Below are 20,820 nucleotides of genomic sequence, written 5' to 3'. Positions count from 1 at the left end.
CTGAGGGCAAAATAAATAGCAAATTTTCGTCCGGGGGCTTAGTGTGTTGTATCTGTGTACTTTGTTGAAACGTAAACCCAACAGCCTGTCAGTTAAAAGCTTTGTAAGGCGTGCGCAGACAGACAGACAGAGACACACAGACAGAGACACAGGCAGACAGACAAAAATGGCGTTTATAGATAACATTAGTTGTTCATCATATAAAAAAGATGTTTACACTTGTATAAAAATAATCGCCAGAAAGAGACTCCTGTAGTCAGGGACGCTAATGTTAGGGCAACGTATGGCACGTGAATGTCACCTTGTAGCGTAAACAATGTTGGATCTCTGAGTATGTATGTGTAGTGTAATAGCGCTGGCTAGTATCCAGCAACGGAAACTGCAGTGGACAAACAGTGCACACGCCGGTGAGCATATACACGGGTGTGTCGGCAGGGCGGATGAACTGGGGCAAGGGTCATGGAGGACCCTATCTGGAAGCTCCTGGAAGCTGCTAGTGAGTTCGAGAAGGGAGGCGTGGCCAGGTCGGAGCCAGGCCGCGCTGGTAGCATAAAAGGGGCCAAGAGGAGGAGTTCGAGGCTGCTGGTTTTGGGGATAGGATCGTCTCGTTGCTGTCGTCTCATCGCCATCGTCGTTCGATATTGCGCTGCTAGATAGCCTGTTGGCTGTCTCGGTCAGCGCCATCGATGTTAGATGCAGGGGCGGTTTCTTCATTAGGGCGATTGGGCGACGCACCACCAATGTCATTCAACCACAGAGTCACGCTAGCCGTCACTGTGCCTCTGGATATAGTCCAATCAGCGTCATGTCACGTTCTGTGGAGTACCGCCTCTTTTTGGGCGATTTCACTCCGGCTGAGAATCGCCCCGAGTGGTCCCATAGACTTACATTCAAAGATGTTTTTTTTCGAACGGGGGGCGCTGTAATGCATTCTCTGTGGCTTCCGGGAGGGCTCGTACTAACGTGCTTACGTCATCATACGTAAGCACGTTTCATCCAACAATATAATTTGTCGCCACCTAGTGGAATCTTTAATAAAAGAAACTTGAGTGGATTGTATTAATAATGAGTATAGAAACAAACAAGATGTATTGTAAGAGTCACTTTATTTTTCATTAATATTAAAGAAGTGAAGTTGCCTTTACATGTGTGGTGGTCAAGAATGACACAGGTCACACAACCTAGGGGAGGGGTACGTACCGGGTTGAACCGGTTCGTACCGGCAGGGACGAGAGGCGGTTGGAACCGCTCTGAGGGGAGGGGGCTGGCGAGAGCCAGGGCCCGAGACACCCCCACCCCTCAGGGAGGGGATATATAAGACGGCTCCCGGAGAGCGGGAGCCAGTCCGTCTCATCTGGAGCTGAAGGAGGTGCCGCCGGAGCTCCGGGACCCCAAGCCTCGAGGATGCCGCCCCGCCGGGACTGAAAGGCCGAGGGCCCCGTTAAAGCGTCCTTGGCGAAGTAGCTACAGACTAGGGAGATAGAGTGGTAGGGCATAGAGTGGAGGCCATACCTCCCTAGGTTGTGTGGTTGGGTTGTTCCCCCAGTGAGTGAGTGAGTAGAATAGAGTGGTTATTGGAAATTTAGCGTGTGGCCTCTAAAAGAAGTCTCCGTCTCATTCAAGAATACTACACATGCTTAAGCTGTTAATTTATCCATTGCATGGGTGGACCTTATCCTTATCAATCATCCAGACATTTGCCCCCCTGAGAGATTTTGCAGGAGCCGCCACTGGTTAGATGGCTAGTGTTGTGTATAGGCTAGCGACTGTCGAGTGTGCAGGCGAGATCGTGTGTGTTCAATAAAGAAGGTGCCTCTACAAACCTCGTCTCCGACTCACTGACACTACTGTGCTAATTGGAGGTGCTGGGGAAGGACAACAATGAGTCTTTGCAGTAAAGTTCGTAAATCTCGAATACGTTTTGGCGAGGTACCACAATATGCTTAATGGCACTGGGTATCAATGAGTTGAGTACATTATAGCGAAATTGCGGAGGGCGTAAATCGGGGTATTACTGTAGCTCCATTAAACCAAATTTATTCTGCATATATGTGTCTCTCCACATGAACAATAAAACGTTTTTCCTACACAACCCGTCGGCTCCACGACCTTTTGGGCGTGCATATACTTTCGGCAGCATTGATTCTGTAAAAGCAAATTCAATCCTGAACCGGTGTTGACAAACAGTGGCAAGCAGAGTCACGCTTGCTTGAATTAATGTTGGTGAACTGTCAGATGTTATCTGAAAATGTTACTTGTTTTGGATCACTGCTGATAAAATTATGATTGAAATGGAGAGACAGTAAATGAAGAATATACAGGGTGTTCTAAAATGTATATACCAAAAAGAACATTGAATAGCTTTATTGTAATTCGAAATACTGACATGAATTTAATACGAGTACATATTAAATGTAATTCGAAATACTGGTATTGATTAGATACTCTCAAATTTTGAATAAACTTCTACATGTGGTTCATCATTCACTGCCATCAATCTAATTCGGCGTTCACACTCTGAGAACACATTTTCCAAGACCGCTGTAGGGATGGATGATGACACAGCATCATCAATAATGCAAGGTCTCTTGGTTTGCTAGTTGTAGACCTTACTTTAAAGAAGAAAGAGATTAAAAAAAGATCTAAAGGCATCAAGTCGGGTGAATGGGCGGAATTGTAACTATATCAGAAAATGAGGTTTCTGCTGAAACAGAAAGAAAGTACCAATCTAATATTCACAACAAACTTATAAATATAATGCATATAATTAAACTAAATGTATCTCAAAATCTCGAATAACACTGAAACTATTCAACTCTCTTTCTCGTATATTCATAGTCCAGTTATTTTTTGCGACATGGGTAATAAGTTAACACATATACGTTACGCTGAATACGGTTGAAATACGAAATTTTCAATGAATTGGGCTATATTCTGACAATTATAAATATCCAGCATGGTCTGTTCGTCACCTTTGCTGCCCGTCCGTCCACCTTCTGTATCCACCAACCGTCCCACACTGCTCATCCGCTGGGCGTACGCACCATGTGGAGGTCCGGGCAGACTTTGTGTGCCAGGCGGTAGTTGGTGCCCTGAAATGCGACGTAGATACAAAATGCGCTGATCGGCTTCGAACAGATCCACGACACGTGACTCTGAACCTGCTCGCGGTAGCAAGAGCTGCCCGCGCCGGGCACCGAACCAGCACTTTGACCGGGACCTATGCCAGGGCCAGGACTCAAACTGGCAGTGCCCGACCTGCGTGGCTGGGTGCAGGGCACGCTCTTGAGCGCTCGATCCACTTTTTCGTACTCGACACGGCAACGGAAAGGCTCCGTGTCCCTGGGCGCCTTTGACTCAGCCTGCTGCTGCTGCTGTTGGTTCTGCTGGTTATGATCCCACTGCTGGTTGTCATTACACTGCTGTTGCTGCTGCTGCTGCTGATGATGATTCTGCCGCTCCTGCTGCTGCTGCTGGCTTGTGAGGGGTCTGTGAGGGGTGAGGCACAGCGGCACTGCGGGCGGCCCGAGACTCACCGACACGCTGCCTCTGCCCGTGGCGTTGTGCCGAAAGTGCACGCTCACTGAGCCGTTGCCGTGGTCCACCATCTTCGCCGTGATGAGCAGCTGGAGTCGGGACGTACGGATGCTGGCGCTGAAGTCCCCCCAGCTGAACAGCTTTCGGGGTCTGCCACCTGGACCAGGACTGGTACTGGTACCTGCAACCTGATTGTATCCGTGCACGTACACCGATCGGAGCCGCCGTAGATGCATCGAGGTGACACTTGACGACGATGATGCTGTTGATGAAATTGATGCTGCTGATGATGATGGTGATGATTCTGTTGGCGCTGCTGCTGCTACGAGCTCTGTAGATGACGATTGTGTTACTATTGCTGCCCCCGCAGATGTTATTGTATCTCCTGCTACCGATAGGGTTGCTGATGATGGTGACTCATCTGCTGTTGCTGCTGCTGCTGCTACTACACCTGATGATGCTGATATCAGTAACAAGGGCACGTGTCCCACGCAGGAGGCGCTGGCGTCCCCTCCGTGCGTCCCGACGCAGGGCTGGGAGACCCAGCCAGGGACCCCGCGGGACTGAGAGGACTTGTGACTCGAGCTCACGAGGGTCCTCGTCTGTGCAGATTACAGCAAACGCGGTCGTCACCGTCATCATCATCATAAACCACATATGAGTATCATCAGTCAATCATCATTAACCATTATCCTCAAACAATACGAATCACCGCCACCATCATAAAACAACAATAATTGTCATTCGCATTATTCAGCAATCGTTGTCATTATTCACCAATTACGAGAGATATGGATACATCAAACATCGCGACAACACGGGGAGACATCTGCTGTATAGCAAGGGGGTGGCTCGAGGTGTGTGGCAAAGGGGTCACCGCGCCCCCTCGGGCACTTACGGGCAGCAGCTGCAGCAGGAAAAAGATGGGGAGCGGCACAGCGAGACGCCAAAGACGCCGACTCCGGGTGCACATGGTCATCGAACTGTGCCCCCCTTCCGATACGAGTTGACGGCAGAGAGGATCGATCACACGTGGACAGAGGTCGAGGTCACGAGCGGGGGAAGCCCGGTGGGGGTTAGAGGGGTTTACGCGCTGCCCACCCACACATCACTCTTTGGTTCTTTCGGTAAAAGTCACGTAGGTCGAAAAACAATAATGGATCACGACGTTTCGATCGCAACAACAAACGACCGTCTTCAGGTTAGAGCGTTAACTCTCGTGCCGCCTCCGCCTCCTCCCCTCCACCACGGAGCTTCTCTCGGGGTGAGGGCAGCGATGGGATGGGGTCGCTTCGTCCAGCGCTGAAGCCTCCAACGTCTCTCTAGCAACGTCTCCGTCTGCTCCCGTGTGCTCACTCACGACACACCCCACCACCACTCTCACCACCACCTCCCGAAACAACACGTGCCCAGCACCCCCTCCCCCTCCCCCAGCTCGTCTTCACAATTAATTGGCCGCTCTCCGGGGCGTCGCGTAACAAATTGGTGCGGAGATGCGCGCGTGAGCGACTGCGTTTCGATGTGAACGGGCATGCATGAGCGTCAATGGGTGGGTGGAGTGGTGGGACAGCGGCTAGCGCGCTGCGCGCTACAGACCCGACGAGACCTGGGATCGATGCCCGCTCACGGCCAACATCGGTGATGATTCTCTAAACCTCCTCCCCTAGGTCGACTCAGCCCCAAATGAGTACCTGGTGCGGTGTGTAAAAACATAGCCACTGGGGAGACAAAGGCGACCGGCCGTGGTCATGACTACCCACCCTCTCGTGTGCCGTACCGGCCTTCATAGGTGCTCGCTAACAGCACTTGGCCCAACAGTCTGTTATTTTTTTTTTCGGTAAAGTCACGTAGGTAAAAAATTAAATAAATGAAAACAACTAAATTAAATCACGACGTTTCGGGCGCAACACAAGCGTCCTTCTTCAGGCGGGGACAACGTAGCGAAAGCACAACCGCTTAAGTGTGTCTAAGAGATGGCTGCGACGAGGAATGATATAGTCGCGGGGGATGGAGGGAGGGGAGGGGCCATGGTGAGTGTGTGGGCGGGCTGTGGATTGGGAGGCAACGTTGTGAAGCAACGGACGCTGGGAGGCAACGCATGGAGTTCAAACTGAAGCTTTGTGATGCAGGGGGCGGAAGTAGATAAGAAAGCTAAAATTAAGCAGCCTTTTGTTATACTGCCGGGGTGGGTAAATTAGAAATGCGCAAGATGAAAAACAACGTGTGGTAATGCTGATGGTAGTGTGTGAAGCTGGGGGTAACAGACTGGAAATATGGATATGATTATGAAAATAAATCTAAACTGGCTGTCTAGCAGTAAACTGCACGGTAGCTAAAGTTTAACTTGGTTAATTACATCCTTCCAATGATTGCTCAATTTGAATCCATCCTCTCGGTTGAAATTATGTCTATGTTATACAAACATAGACATAACTTCAAGAATACTTTTACTGATGCTTAAATATTGTTCCATATCGGAGCCTCGGGGACGTCTTCATCCAGAAGTGGATTGGCAATTTGCTTAAATTGGATTATATTCCCACCTTTGCAGGTAGCACCATTTACAGCCGCTTTTTTTGGCAAGAACGCGTGGCCAATAGCCACTTTTGCTGGCAATTCACACAAGGCACTACAACCCTCGAGATTGGCATCTGGCCGGGAATAACTGGTGTCCATTAGTTACTGGCACAGGTGCTGATGTGGGCATGGCCAGGGGGAATCTCTGTGTGTCGCTTTCAGAGTCATGGTGCTCGACGGCTGCTCTCCTGAAGAAGAGGGGCATCTTCTACACCATGGCGAAGGATGATGGGCTGGCCAGAAGAAAAGGCCACGCATCTGTGAAATAATGTTTTGAACATTTTCAGATGAAAGTTATTTTTTTTTCCAAAAAAGTACATGCTGTGTTAATATTCGAATTAATTTGTTGTAAGCTTCAGTTTTTTTTATCACTTACGGGATAAAAACAATAACAACCTTTCGTCTACAAACAGAAGCCTGCGTGGATTGATAGCGGAATAGAGGCTGTTTACACGAGCCAGTTGATGAGGGTTTTACTTGCACAGAACAATAATTAAATCCTTTATATTAAGTTCGCTTGCTTGCTTAGGACCGTGCAAATCTTTTGGTCGTTTTTTAACCCACTTCCCGTGATCCAATCGAGCTGACATTTTGCATACAGACTTGTTGTGCGTGACAATTAATGTTCGTGAAAATTGTTTTCAAAAATTTTACACTTTTTAGGACAAAAATATTATATTTAATTACCAATTGCTTAATGGTGGCAGGCAATCATCTGACCCATAGGTGGCAGCCATCTCAAGCCAGAGGACGAGAGGACTCTAGCCGCCACGCATATAAAGGATTTAGAGTGAAAAACTTTGTTTTACGGGTTAATTTTTTACTCTGCAAAGGTTGAGTTTGCATGAGAAAAAAAACGATCACGCACGTGCGGTTAAGGAGAGGTCACGTGATCCTTGGGGCCTGTTCAGGTACGTTCATAAGGTGTGCCACAGTGTGTGGTTTTCGTTTATTTTGAGTGCAAGGTTTTAAAAAATATTTTCATTAATAAACCTCAGGTTTTTTTGTTCTTGCATCATTTTCGAAGATTTTATTTTAAGACCAAGTTTTTGTACGGTAGTTCATTACAACATTGCAGTAAAATAGTGCAAGGCTCTAGTTTATGCATCTCCCCGTAGGTTATCATTAAAGATTGTCGGGCATTTATCAAAATGACTCGTGACTTCAATACAATTGCATTATACCTGTTGAGAGTACATTTTACTCACGTAAGTATCAAACGTGGCATGTAAATTAACATCCCACCTCAACCAGACATGCAGAATATAATTAAAGAATGTCATCTTCCATGAAGAGGATGAATATCTGTGTGTCCCGCGCGTGACGTCACTCCACGTCGACCAGCCCCCCTCATTAATAATCATGAACAGGTGACGTCCTCCACACGGACCCCCCCCCCCTCATTAATAATAATTAGCGGGTGACGTCACTCCACATGGGGGGGGGGGCGGGGCGCCTCCTCCCCCCTCCTCGGCGTCGACTGACAACCCTCACTACAAAGGCAGAACCCTCACGTCACGCGATATCCGTGACGCTGTTGAGACCTCGAAATAAAAAGGACGTCGTGACGAACAAGGGGTTATAACCTTTGAATGAAATAAGTCTGTGTCACCGCAGCCTTACAAATTGCACACGAATGGATGCAATGAATATCACGTCGCGGTCTGCTTTTCGCTTGCAAGTTTCAGATTTACTTCAATACACCCGTTCTTGGGTGGGAAAAGGGCGAGTTAGCTATATTTAGACAATAGCGAGCTTCATCGGTGCCTTAATGCCGAGATTGTAATCTCTGGCACAACGGAATTGGGTGATTGATCATTGTATGGTCGCAGGCCTCTCTCCCGAGAATAAGTTGTTCCCCAATAGATGTATGTTCTGCAATCATAACTTTTGAAGCACTTACAAACTAGTTTAAAAAATATTCTTAATCATACATTCCAAATGGTAAAGTATACCTTTAACACATTTACTCGACACATGCACACACACCCAATGAAAAGTGTAATTAAGATGAAGTGGCTGGGGAGAGAGAGGGATTCTCACTGGGCTGTCACCATTGGGATCTGGGTTCAAATCCAGATTTCAACTGCGTGTGATTAAATTGGGTTTTCAAGTGGAATGAAACTGTAAACTGTTTTCATTTTACCAGGTAAGGCCCACTGAGCTAGACAGCGTTTCTCAGAAGCGACCCGGCCACAAATGAAAGCTCAACGAAGTGGCTTATCACGCGGAAATGTATCGTAGCCTAGACGCACGTTTCTAAATGTGGACGAAGAAAAATCCACGCGACCACGGGAAGAGAGAGACACGCAAACTCCAAATATACAGGCTTCGGAGTCTGGATCGAAACCCCAACCTCCTGGGTGATGTTATGGTGTCAGCCCAGTCACTATTCCCCACACCTCCAATTATGACGGTTGGCTACGCATTAATTCTAGATTTGAAGTTTTCGTGACCGCAATGATTCATACACTTTTTTTCGGTAAAGTCACGTAGGTAAAAAAAAAGTTCATTAGGGCGCTGTCTTTCCGACAGCTCTGTTTCTTCACCTGAGGACGGCTGCTTGCGTTGTGGCCGAAACGTCGTGGTTTAATTTATTAAATGTTTTTACCTACGTGACTTTACCGAAAAAACCAAAGAGTATGGCTACGTCTTCTTGGTTCTTTCGGTAAAGTCACGTAGAATGGAAATAATAAAATAATAAAAATAAAACATAATAAAGTAATTCTCACGACGTTTCGGCCACAACGCAAGCAGCCGTCCTCAGGTGAAGGACAGGTCTGTCGGGAAGACAGAGTCTTTTTTAAAACTTATTCCACATTCCAATGGTGTTGGACTCATCAAGTAAAAACAAAATCACCATTCATAATTCTTATTTAAAAGTTTTGTTCCATTATTGACAGCTGGTTAAAGAAACAAAATCACTTTTCATCGAAATCAAAATGACACCGAGGGGAAACGATCAGCTGTGTATCGACTGTCATTATAACTCTGACTTACACCGGAATAAATCAGCATTTTCATCAATGTCTGGTCTTCATTGTCAATGTATCTGCGAAATTCGTTTCATTGAAATAAATTATCCACTAACATGTGAAATGTTACAAGCACTGTACCGTACATTGGTTAGGAGGCACGACATGATCATTATGCTCACAATACGTGTGTGGTGACATCACGCACGCGATAGTGAAGCCGGCATCAAACAGGAACCCACCCCGTGCGGTCCGCGACGTAGAAACATCGCACGCCACAACCCTCCCGGGCCGGCACCGTACAGTGACATCGCCGATGTTACTACACCACGTATTTATGCGATTTAACCCCCCCCCCCCCCCAAAAAAAAAACCTGTATTATGGATGATATTGGTCGCGAAAGCCTACGTGTTAAACGGCAGTGTAGCGGTTAGGGGCCGTCCATAAATGACTAGACGCAATTTTGACCGTGACAAAAAGTCAGACCCCCCTCAAATATGACGTCACAAAGCTCTGCCCCCTCCCCCAAAAAAAAAAATTCCCATTTTGAAAATAAAACATGCTTCAAATCACTTTAAACTATTGTCATTGTAGTGCGTATTTAGTGTGGCGCTGCACTCTGATGTTGCAGGAGAAAACACGTATTTAAAAGGAGGCGTTGGAAAGCTGAAATTTAGTATGCAATTCACTTTAAAATATTGACCGTCTAACTAAAACTGCAGATGTTCAGAATATGATATTGAAATTCTCTTATAATTATATAATATTTAAAGTAATTATAACTATTAAAAAAGACTTTAAACTTTGTAGTAGAACTAAGCAAAATGGAGAGTACAATTATAACAATCACATATTACAGTAATTCCACAGAATGAAAAGCCCTGGTAGAATCATTAGAATATTTTTTAAAAATAACAATCATTCAACAAATTTACAAAATGTATGCTTCTCCATTCTCCCATGGAATACATTAAACTTGACCTTAGTAAATTTAAATAATCAAATAGTTAATAATGAAAATTTATCAAAATTTGTGTTGTTATAACAATTTTATTTCATTAATATTTATTTAAAGTTGCGCATTTTGATGTGACGTCTCATTTCTCAACCCCTCCCCTCGTCACACATCGTCACAAATGTCTGATCCCCCTCCCCCCTCTCGTTGCGTGACGTCATTTATGGACGGCCCCTTAGCGCGCTGCACTACTGAAACTGGCTACCCGGGTTCGATTCCCGCTCACGGTCAAGACCCAGTGACGATTATCTGTCACTGGTCTTGGGCCTCCCCTAGGTCGACTCAGCCTCAAACGAGGACCCGGTGCGGTGTGTAAACTTCGCTACTGGGCGAGACAAAGACGGCCGGGCGTGGTGTGCCGTGCCGGCTTTCACAGGTGCTGCTCGCTCACAGCACTTGCCCCAACAGTCTGCTGAAGGCTACCCGGTGGATCTTTGTCTTAGTAGCGCACTCTAGTGGCGCAAACTCGCCGTGTCCCGTCCCCTCTGTTGCAAATTCGACGGAGGAGGGGAGTGGAATCCACACCACAACCACCCACCCACCCACCACCTCTCCCGGCACGGCTTGCGGAAGAGACGCGGCTCGACCGCGTGGGGTCACCGTGGGGCGGAATGACCCCAGATCCATGCAGAGGGAGGAGACTCCGATACAGTACCCGTGGACTGTGGACTGCGGACGAGATCGAGAGAGCGAGAGAGAGCGAGCGAGCAAGGGGGATACATTTCAGAGACGCAGAGGGCAAAAGCTCTGTCCACGCAGAGATGGCAGACAGTACAGAGGTGCGCATCGCTCTGGACGTGAGAGCCCTCCAGGAATTCCTGCAACGCAATCTCCCGGCTCGCCCTGGGCCCTGGGGGCCTCTCTCCGTGCGTCAGTACAGGTGCCACTCGCACACAAAGACAAAGGTCCACCGTGTAGCCTGCAGTAGACTGTTGGGGCAAGTGCTGTAAGCGAGCAGCACCTGTGAAGGCTGGTCGCGACAAGCGAGGGGGGGGTGGGTGGCCAACACCACGCCCGGCCGCCTTTGTCTCCCCCAGTGGTGATGTTAACACGCCGGGCAAAGGTACTCATTTGAGGCTGAGCCGACCTAGGGGAGGCCCAGGATCTGTTCAGGTAATCGTCACCCGGTGTGAATCGAACTCGGGTCGCTGGGTTCGTAGCGCAGCGCGCTTACCGCTAACAGCACTTGCCTCGACAGGCTGTTAAAGGCTATGCGGGGGATCTTTGTCTTTGTCACTCACACACACGAACTGCAACACGGCCAAGTGTTAAACCAACGTCTGAGAATTCCGGGTAAAAGTGCACTCTCCGCACTGTTGACCTATCAAAAAAACCGCGATACGCATTTGGGGCCGTCCATAAATGACGTCACGCACCTAGGAGGGGGGGGGGGTCAGACATTTGTGACGATGTGTGACGAGGGGGGGGGGGTGAGAAATGTGACGTCACATCAAAATGCGCAACTTTAAATAAATTAGACAACACGTTCTACTTAATTAAATAGACTTTTTAATAAATGTTTTCTCCTACAACATCAGAGTGCAGCGCCACATTAAATACGCACTACGAGAATAAATTTCGATTTAAAGCTTTCGTGACTGCAGGGATTCATCTTCTTGGTTCTTTCGGTAAAGTCACGTAGAAGGGAAATAATACAATAATAAAAAATAAAACATAATAAAATACAATTCTCACGACGTTTCGGCCACAACGCAAGCAGCCGTCCTCAGGTGAAGAACAGGTCTGTCGGAAAGACAGCGTCTGACAATAGTTTAAAGTGATTGGAAGCATGTTTAATTTTGGGGGGGGGGCTCTGACTTTTTGTGACGCCGTGTGACGAGGCGGGGGGGGGGGTCAAAATTGTCCAAAATCGCGTGACGTCATTTATGGACTTTCCCATTTGGCGGACCACTCGCGTCATGATGGCCCGCGTCGGTAATCCAGCGCTGTGGATGCGAGGGTTGGTGGATTGCACATTTGTTGCGACGGCAGGACACAGTACTCCACCGTTGAGCAAAAAATGTGGACTCTACCCCTTCCGTCTCTATGGTGTAGAGTGTTTCCTCCTCGCAGATGCTCGGGTTTCCTTCATATAGAGAGGACCGCAGAGCTTGGGCAATTGTTGGCGCCGCCTCGCCCCCTGGCTGCTTGCCTGCTTGCAGTTCCTCGCGCCTTGTGAGTCTCTCTCTCTAGAGAGAGAGAAAGAGAAGATTGCGTGGCGCGTTCCAAGTTGAAACTATTATTGTCAGTAAAACTCCCGATTTGAACTGACAGCTCACCTCATTGTGTAGTTGCATTCTTCACCAACGATGCCACCTGGCCTGGTTCAGCAAGATAGACTCAAGAGGCATTGGGGAGGGGGCGGTGGGGAGATCCAATTGTACTGCAATTGCCAAAAAACAACCAATATTCTGTGATGTGTAGGGAGCGTTTGTGCGCAGACGAAGAAGCTCCGCTAACGGCTCTAACCTGATTGTCTCCCCCCACCCACCCACCCACGTGACCCTGTCTCGTCAGCGCGGGTCAGTCCAACCCCACGTATTACCTCCGCACGGCCGCGGGACAGGAGCTGGTACTGCGCAAGAGTCCTCCCGGTGCCCTCCTGCCTGGAGCTCACCAGGTGTGTGAGCAAGGGGGTGGTCGCGTGCCCTCTCGATTTGCAGAGAGCAAAGTCGGCGTGTGTGTGTGTGTGTCTGTGTGCGCGGGTAGCGGTCAGTGTAGGTGGTCAGTGCGCTGCACTAAAAAACCCGAATTCCATTGCTGCTCAAGGTGAACATCAGTGGCGAATATGTGAATCGGTCCTGGGCCTCGCCTAGGTCGACTCAGCATCAAATGAGTACCTGGTGCGACGTGTAAACATCGCCACTGGCGAGATAGGTGGCCAGGCGTGATGCTGGCCAACCGCCCCCTCGTGCGCCGTGCCGACATTGATAGATGCTCGCTAACTGCACTTGGCCCAAAAGTCTGTTAAGGCTACACGGGGGGGGGGGATCTTTATTTTCACCCATCAGTCAGGCATTCGGTGGCCCTCATCTCCAAACAAACGCACTTGAAACCTGCTGGCCCACATTTGCTTTTGAGGGTTCGGCCACGTGCAGTGGTAGTTTGTGTGGCAACGTTCTTGCCATTAGCCCCTCCAGCATGCTGCCAACGTGGCCCTCGTTCGCCCCATGCGTCAAGGGGCGTCTCGGCCACTCGGGATTTTCCACGGGGACCCGCTTGCACAAGAGAAACCCGGTTACAGCAACAACAACAACAACAACAAAAACAAAAAACAATGCAATTCAAAAACAACTGCACGTGGTCAACAACTGTGCATTTAGACTGTATAAGGCGGAATCATGCAGTTGCATCTCAGGGTGATGTACAAGAAGGAAATGGAAAGTAGGTTATGGGGAAGAGGATCATGGGGGCAGGTGTTTTTTTTTTTTTGGTGAATGAAGGGACAAGGTAGGGAGAGGAAGAAACTGGCGCAAGGTGACTTTCTGTACTGACCAAAGACGTGGGCACATTCATTTGTAGGCAGAGCAATGGGGCAAGGCTTCGAGTCTGTCCTTGTACACCGCGGTGCCCATGAGTTGCGTGTCATCATGCAGGTGGACAGGGAGTTTCGGGTGCAGCAAGCCCTGAGCTCCGTGGGGTTTCCTGTGCCCCGGCCACTTCTGTACTGCCAAGACAAGTCCATCATCGGAACTCCATTTTACGTGATGGAGCACGTCGAGGTATGTCTCCTGATTGCTCGTTGGAGCAAGGGCACGTGCCGGTCAGACTGCTGCGCCCGGGGTTGCAACCATGTACCACCCTTTCCACCTCCACCCGTGGCCATTCGATTGAATTATCACTTCCGGGCGTTCATTCAAGTCAAGAATTGGTTCTTGTATTCATTTTTAAGCGAGCGCTGGCGTCGTCTCTCGGGGGCTGCACCGGTGATAGAAGTTAACCCTTTACATACAACGCACGTGAATCGAAAAGAAAACATTCTTGCATATACGGCACTTTATATGCGATTCATCTCATGTGTCGTGAGCTCGAGCATCGATGTCGATGAACCGGTGCATCGTTCCACGCACCTTCTGCACTGTCAACCACCTACATCTAATCTCAAATATTGCTTAGTCCATAATTAGTTTGACCCAGTGGCCTCCTTAGGAACTGCCCTGCAATAAATAAATGGCAATTTATTGCAGCCATTCTCCTGAATCCACAAACGGAAGAACGCCCACGCCATGACAGGCATGGGGTTTTTTTTTAACCATACTTCACCGCGCTCGTCAGCGCGGGTGTTTGAAAGGGGGGTGGCGTGGGGGGGTGGGGTGCAGGGCAGGACTCATTCCGACATCGCTCGCCACTGATGTTAACCGTCGCCGGAAATCAATACGCGGGTCACTGGGTTCACGGTGTGGCACGCTAGCCGGTGACGCACCACGCAGTAACGACGTTTGCGTGTATTGCTTGTTCATTAGTTACAAGTTCACGGTGATTATTAGCCTTGTGGCCCATGTTTTTATAAATGTTTTGTATCAGAAGGGCCATACTAACTTTACGCAGTAGGGGGCGACCATTACCCACGTATTCCATGATCAAATTGAGTAACTTTCTTGTCACTTGTACAAATTTGGACCGTGACACCCCCCCCAGCACGCAACGGTCCACTCGTCTGAACGGCCGTCACTGGCTCCTTAGCATCCGCTTGTGATGAAGCACGCGGCGGGTAGTATTTTTACGGTTAAACCACACAACCACACTAATAATTATTTACTGGGGGGGCGGCACAGTAATACGGTCGCACTCATGACACGTTATTAGGTCGCACTCATTAACACACAAATTGCTCGCCACAAATGAACCACAATTACCTTGCTGCTGATCTTGTCAACGGAGCGTAAACCACCATGACGCGATCTCTGGTCATCCTCGCAGCAGCAGCTTTTAGCTGGCCATCGAACAAAGATGGCCACCGCATCGCGCGCATTTAGATGCACTTCCGCGGTCGTCTGGAACGCTCTTCCTTCCGATATCAGGAAGCTACTGGGAGCAATGACTTTGAAATCTAGATTACTAACTCATTTCTTTAGAGCTGCTTTTTGCGATGAATTGTTCTTCCCCCGAACCTCAGATTAGCATGGCTGCCTACGTACGGTGCGAAATAAATTCAACATACGTACATACGAACCGCGAACCCCTGCAACAAGGCAGAGAGATTTCGATTTAAAGCTTTCGTGACTTGCAGGGATTCATCTTCTTGGTTCTTTCGGTAAAGTCCCGTAGAAGGGAAATAATAAAATAATAAAAATAAAACATTAAATAATTCTCACGACGTTTCGGCCACAACGCAAGCAGTCGTTCTCAGGTGAAGCACAGGTCTGTCGGAAAGACAGCGTCTGAATGAACACCACCAGGCTTGGAAGCGTATATTTAAGCTGGGTTGGAGGGGGAAGAGCGCCTTGACAAAGGAATTCGCATATCAAGACGAATTTAGCATATTTATGGGAAATGCAGATATGGGATTAGTCACTACTTGTGAAATGCGTAGGAGGTGGGCGGGTGGTTTTCAAAGTCATAAAGTCAAAGGCAGCGAGAACACGCCACCGATGGTTCCACAGCCTCACCGCCCGTGTCTGCGCCCTAGGGCCGCATATTCCGAGATCCGGCCTTGCCGGGGCACAGCCCGGCCGAGCGTGCGGCGCTCTACGTGGCCATGATCGAGACCCTGGCCAGGCTCCACTCGCTGGACTGGGAGGGCCTCGGCCTCGGTGGCTTTGGCAAGAAAGGAGGATACTGCAAACGACAGGTGCGTGTGTACGTGCGTGTACGTACGTGTGTGCTCGTGGCCTCAAGGTGCAACATGGCCTGGCACAAGCGTCATGGTGACGTCACCGCCACTTAGTGGCGAATGGCGGTTGTTGTTGTTGTGTGCTCGTGGGGTGTAGCGTAGCAGTTGGCGCGCTGCGCTACTGAACCCGGGGGCCCAAGTTCTATTTTCGATCACAGTCACCAAACACCAGGCGGTGCTCGCTAACGGCACTTGCCCCAACAGTGTCTGCGGCGGATCGTGGTCTTCGTGAGCGTGTGAGCTACGATCACTTACTTGGCAGTGCCAAGGTGCTCACTCCCCAGCAACGTCTCTGAAGATTCACTGTGTACCTTCCTCTTGCCTGGATATCAAAACCTAAGATCATACGGCAAAATGTTCCTGTGCCTCCATGCGACATCATCGTCATCATCGTCACCGGTTGTCCATTAAATTATTTGGGTCTTCGGTAAAGTGACGTAGATAGATTGCCCAGTATATACCCATTTAAAAACTGGAGTTTGACTCCTATGGCCATATATAAAAGGGTGTTCGTCACGTAACAATTAAACCACATTTTTAATTTTCACAGCCGCAATAAGCCAAAACGAATTGAAAAATAAACTCAGTTAAAAATAATATGATGAGAAGAAAATCCGTCTCTCCTTTTAATATTCATCTCGCTACGTAAAAATATCAAATTATTTCTCACACAACCCATATCAGCCGCACCACATTTCTGGGAGTGCACAATTTCGGCGGCGTATGTTTGTTTTTTTTGTTTAGTTTTTTAACGTCATAAAGTGAAGCAACCTTGGAACGCGTGTCCGTAGGTGCTCACCTGGACCAAGCAATACAACGCCGCGGCACACACGGACATCGACAGCATGAACAAGCTGTCCGATTGGCTGCAGAAAAACCTTCCGGGCGACGACAGCGAAGCGAAGCTTGTGCACGGAGACTTCAGGATCGACAATCTGATTTATCACCCCACAGAGGTACGCATAGACCCAACAACACACGTATCATGCGCAGCGCTGGGGGGGGGGGGGTGGGGGGAAGCTCCCTCGGCCTTGCCCACACCACGAGCTCAAGAGCACTGAATGCGTGGATGTATTGTCGTTTAGACCATCGAGTTAAAAAGAGTTTAAAAAGTGTGGCCATCCCATAATGTACTGTAGAGTTACGCTTACAATGAATTCAGAACTCCACTTTATTTGACACCGTATGCCCAATTAAAGACTGAAGTTTAACTCCCATGGCCATATATAAATAAAACTTAGGTGGAGAGCGGTGTGCTCATCTCCATCAGCGGCATACATCGCTGTGGTCAGGGCCAGTCTCAACAGGCCAGCCGTTCACCGAGTCGTGCTAAATGTATTGACCCTAGAGGGATGAATGCGTGAATCGACCCGCAGCCGTGATTTTAACACGGACCTTTCCGACTGTGTCTTTGGCTCCCTTGCCACGGCACCTTCGGGCCAGGCAATGAACGCCCGCGTGGAAAGCGACGACCATCGCTGACGAAAGTCGGTGGCAGTTGGTGACCGGTGGCTTGTCTCGTGCGCGTCAACACGCTTGCATCCCCAGGCTCGTGTGATCGCGGTATTGGACTGGGAGCTGGCGACGATAGGGCACCCGCTGGCGGACTTGGCCTACAATTTCCTGCCGTACCACCAGCTCCCAACTGGTGCCATGACCTCGGTACTGGGCAGCGTCCCCATCCCAACCGTGCCCGGTGAGTTGTGTCTTCATGTTTAACAAAGCCATATGGAGGGGAGGAAAAATTTACATCCAAAGAACAAAGGTGACGGAACTGGGAAGAAACAGCAGGGTGGGGACCGAGAGGCGAGGGGCGACGGTGCGAGGTGGTGAACCAGGGTACGAAGGACGTGCAGATTTTTTTTATGTTTCGTATGGCAGGAGGGAAAAGGAACAGTGTTGAAACACGTTATGGTTGAATGCTATGTTTGTTCAACCGGTCCAAGGAGACAGCGGCAGAGACGCTGTGCGGATCGCAGCGTCACCGTACCGCCAGGACGTTGCAAGGATGGCGTGTTCGCCGGTGATTACATTTGTTGGTTTGGACATCACCCCAGTCGCAGTTCAGCGATTCTTTGATATATGTTTGTTGAACTTCTTCGCCCGTATGTAGGAAACCGTGCTAATTGGAGGTGCGGGGGCAGGACAACAAACTAAACACAAAAAGCAATTCTAAGCGAATGAATCTTGACTTAAAGCTTTCGTAACTGCAGGAATTCATACTCTTTGGGTCTTTCGGTAAAGTCACATAGATAGAAAAAAAAATTACGACGTTTCGATCGCAACACAAGCAATCGTCTTAAGGTGAAAAAATACAGCAGGCACTGTGATTTTTAATATTTTATTATTTTCAATCTAGATGATTTAAAAGTGCATAGCTTCAGTGGCTTCCTTATATTGGAAGGAAGAGCGTTCCAGACGGCCGCAGAAGCGCATCTGAAAGCGTGCAATGCGGTGACCGTCTTTTGTTCGATGGCCGGCCAAAAGCCGCTGCTACTGCGAGGATGACCGGAGCTCGCGCGATGGTTTATTGCGCTCCTCGACGTGGTCAGCGAGACGTTGTGGTTCATTTGCGGCGAGCACTTTTTCGTCTTCCATTTGCGTAAAGGTGGACGCGCGTCTCCCGCGTTGCGTTCGAGCCGTGGTTCAGCGAGGTCCGCGGTTGTCCCGCAGGAGAGAGGAGCCCGGCGATACCTCCACATCTTCTTGGTTCTTTAGGTAAAGTCACGTAGAATGGAAATAATAAAATAATAAAAATAAAACATAATAAAATAATTCTCACAACGTTTCGGCCACAACGCAAGCAGCCGTCCTCAGGTGGAGAACAGGTCTGTCGAGGAGACAGCGTCTGAATGTTTTGTTTTATTTTTATTATTTTATTATTTCCATTCTACGTGACTTTTCCGAAAGAACCAAGAAGATGAATCCCTGCAGTCACGAAAGCTTTAAATCGAAAGATACCTCCACAGTCGGGTGCTCACACCTGGGCCCAGGCGAGGACTAAGTGGCGATCCTTGCTTAACTCCTCTTCATCCCCTATGGGATATTAGGCCATAAATGAGCTCTCTCCATCTTTTCCTGTCGTTGGCTGCATGCTGTGCCTCTCCCCACCAGAGGTTCATCCGACCAAGCTCTTCCGTGATGGTTCCTCGCCAGGTGGTTTTTGGCCTTCTCGGTTTTGCTTTGCTCGGAGGCGTCTATCTCAGGGCAATTTTAGGGTTGCGGTTCTGTTCTATTCGTAGGGCGTGGCCACTCCAGCCATCGCAGTCTTTGTTGGTTTTTTTTTCTCCTTTGTGATGTTCCGGCTTCGGGTCCTCAAGTACAATTCACGATCGGAAATTTTGTTTGGCCAAAATATATGCGGCGATAGAGGGGCAGAAACGGCTGGCCCTGTGTGAGTGGGGAAACATGGTGGGGAGAACAAGAAGAAGGAGGTGAAGGGGAGGAGTTGACTGCGAGTTTCAGCTCTTATCGCAGTGCCGTGCCTGGAGTCTCGGGGTATTTGAGTTCAGCTTGGCAGGGAGAAGAGCAAAGGTTTGTATGTCATTTCGCCGTGGCGTTTTGTTGATTTTATCATCCTGCCGACGTTGTTGTGGACTTTCAGCTGAGAAGGATGCAACACCGCCTTTCACCCAATGCATCCACTCATCACCGTACCCTGCATTGAAAAACGAACAATATTCTACGATAAATATCCGAGCAGGTTACGCCATCATGCGATCGCAGAATGGAGATCATGGTGTATTCTAGAAAAAAAAAATGTTACGCGCAAATTGTTAACCGTTTCAAAAGTTGCGCGACACGGATCGAAGTCCAGTGGCGTGAGCTGTTTTCTTTGTCATGCCCCTCCACGCCCGCCCCGCGTGTCAGGAGTTCCCACGGAGGCCGAGCTCCTGTCCGTGTACTGTCGCTGTCGGGAAACGCCCAGCGCCCCCCTGCCCCACTGGAATTTCTTCATGGCCTTGGCTCTGTTCAAGATCGCTTCCATTGCCCAAGTACGCGGACACAGCTGGCCAAGCGCATCAAACGAACGGCGCGTCGCCCCGAAAAACAACGCATTGTTGACTCTGGTTAAGGGTGGCATTGCTCTCACCCTTGACATTGTTAATATTGTATTTTAGTCCACCTGCCTAGCGGTATTTTCGGACCAATGTTTAAGAGCGAAATTCTTTTAACGAGTTTATTTACGGCTCTCCGTAATCCCCTTCATATAACAGAAATCGAATCAACGCCACTGTCCTTTTGAAACTCGATCAAATAAAATCACGGTGACGCTCTGTTCGCTTTGATACAGTTCAGTGCATGTGTGGACATACCAGTTGACTGATATTTGTCAGGGGTTTTTTTTGTCGAGTTAAAAATCGCGTTCAGGTGTTGACTCAACCTGCCAGGAGACCCGTCGCTTTTGTGCGTGGGTTTCACCACTGACTTTTACGAGTGCCAATGAAGAACTCCATAATGCCTGCTTGATCGGGTTAATCCGTGTGATGCGGCGTGGTGTGGCACGGTGCGGTGTGGTGCACAGGGAGTGTACGCCCGCCACCTGCTGGGCAACGCCAGCGCGGAGAACGCCTCCCAGTTCTGCGGCGCCGTGCAGCCTCTGGCCGAGACGGCGCTCGCTTTAGCGACAGCGTGAGTCTCCTCGCCAACCTTTCGACTCTAAAGTACATTTAAGTCGTCGTGAAAATAAAATAAAAATTCCCGCTAACTTGTCATGGCGTTAATTTCATCGTTGTGCAAAGACGAATCAAATTGACACGCTCCGTGATTTTTTGATCGCCGACACTGCAAAAAAAGTTGCGCTTTTACCGCAGCTGCGTTTAAGTTTATCCTCCTTCCCCCGCACTTCCGATTAGCACGGTTGGCTACGTTCGGCGCGAGA

At 48.9% G+C, this 20,820-nt stretch overlaps 2 protein-coding genes and 1 long non-coding RNA gene across 5 annotated transcripts in view; 1 reads left to right on the top strand and 2 right to left on the bottom strand.

The window, feature by feature from the left end:
• Positions 1 to 2,349: 2,349 nt before the first annotated feature.
• On the bottom strand, positions 2,350 to 4,957 carry LOC144729452 (neurexophilin-1-like). Its single transcript, XM_078609794.1, has one exon. The coding sequence runs from the start codon at positions 3,771 to 3,773 to the stop codon at positions 3,024 to 3,026; it is 750 nt and encodes a 249-aa protein (XP_078465920.1). The 5' UTR covers positions 3,774 to 4,957; the 3' UTR covers positions 2,350 to 3,023.
• Positions 4,958 to 7,716: 2,759 nt separating this feature from the next.
• The window catches only part of LOC144729540 (uncharacterized), a 32,185-nt gene continuing 19,081 nt past the window's right edge, over positions 7,717 to 20,820 (bottom strand). Inside the window, exon 4 of one of the 2 annotated variants that reach the window (XR_013587737.1) lies at positions 7,717 to 10,774. This is a non-coding gene — a long non-coding RNA (uncharacterized LOC144729540). Of the gene's footprint in view, positions 10,775 to 18,808; positions 19,597 to 20,820 lie in introns of those variants that run through there. The other variant, XR_013587734.1, reaches the window with a different exon arrangement.
• Positions 10,703 to 20,820, top strand: part of ACAD11 (acyl-CoA dehydrogenase family member 11) — a 32,321-nt gene continuing 22,203 nt past the window's right edge. The window contains exons 1-8 of one of the 2 annotated variants that reach the window (XM_078609665.1): positions 10,703 to 10,985; positions 12,623 to 12,725; positions 13,702 to 13,827; positions 15,735 to 15,896; positions 16,730 to 16,894; positions 17,487 to 17,634; positions 19,809 to 19,933; positions 20,464 to 20,570. In XM_078609665.1, the coding sequence (XP_078465791.1) occupies positions 10,717 to 10,985; positions 12,623 to 12,725; positions 13,702 to 13,827; positions 15,735 to 15,896; positions 16,730 to 16,894; positions 17,487 to 17,634; positions 19,809 to 19,933; positions 20,464 to 20,570 (1,205 nt within the window). In that variant the 5' untranslated portion in view covers positions 10,703 to 10,716. The remainder of the gene's footprint in view (positions 10,986 to 12,622; positions 12,726 to 13,701; positions 13,828 to 15,734; positions 15,897 to 16,729; positions 16,895 to 17,486; positions 17,635 to 19,808; positions 19,934 to 20,463; positions 20,571 to 20,820) is intronic. The other variant, XM_078609576.1, reaches the window with a different exon arrangement.

The sequence above is a fragment of the Lampetra planeri genome, chromosome 1, assembly GCF_965212315.1.
Source record: "Lampetra planeri chromosome 1, kcLamPlan1.2.h2, whole genome shotgun sequence".
NCBI lineage: Eukaryota > Metazoa > Chordata > Hyperoartia > Petromyzontiformes > Petromyzontidae > Lampetra > Lampetra planeri.
Note: the sequence above shows the minus strand (reverse complement) of the source record. Positions and strands in the feature narration are given on the sequence as shown.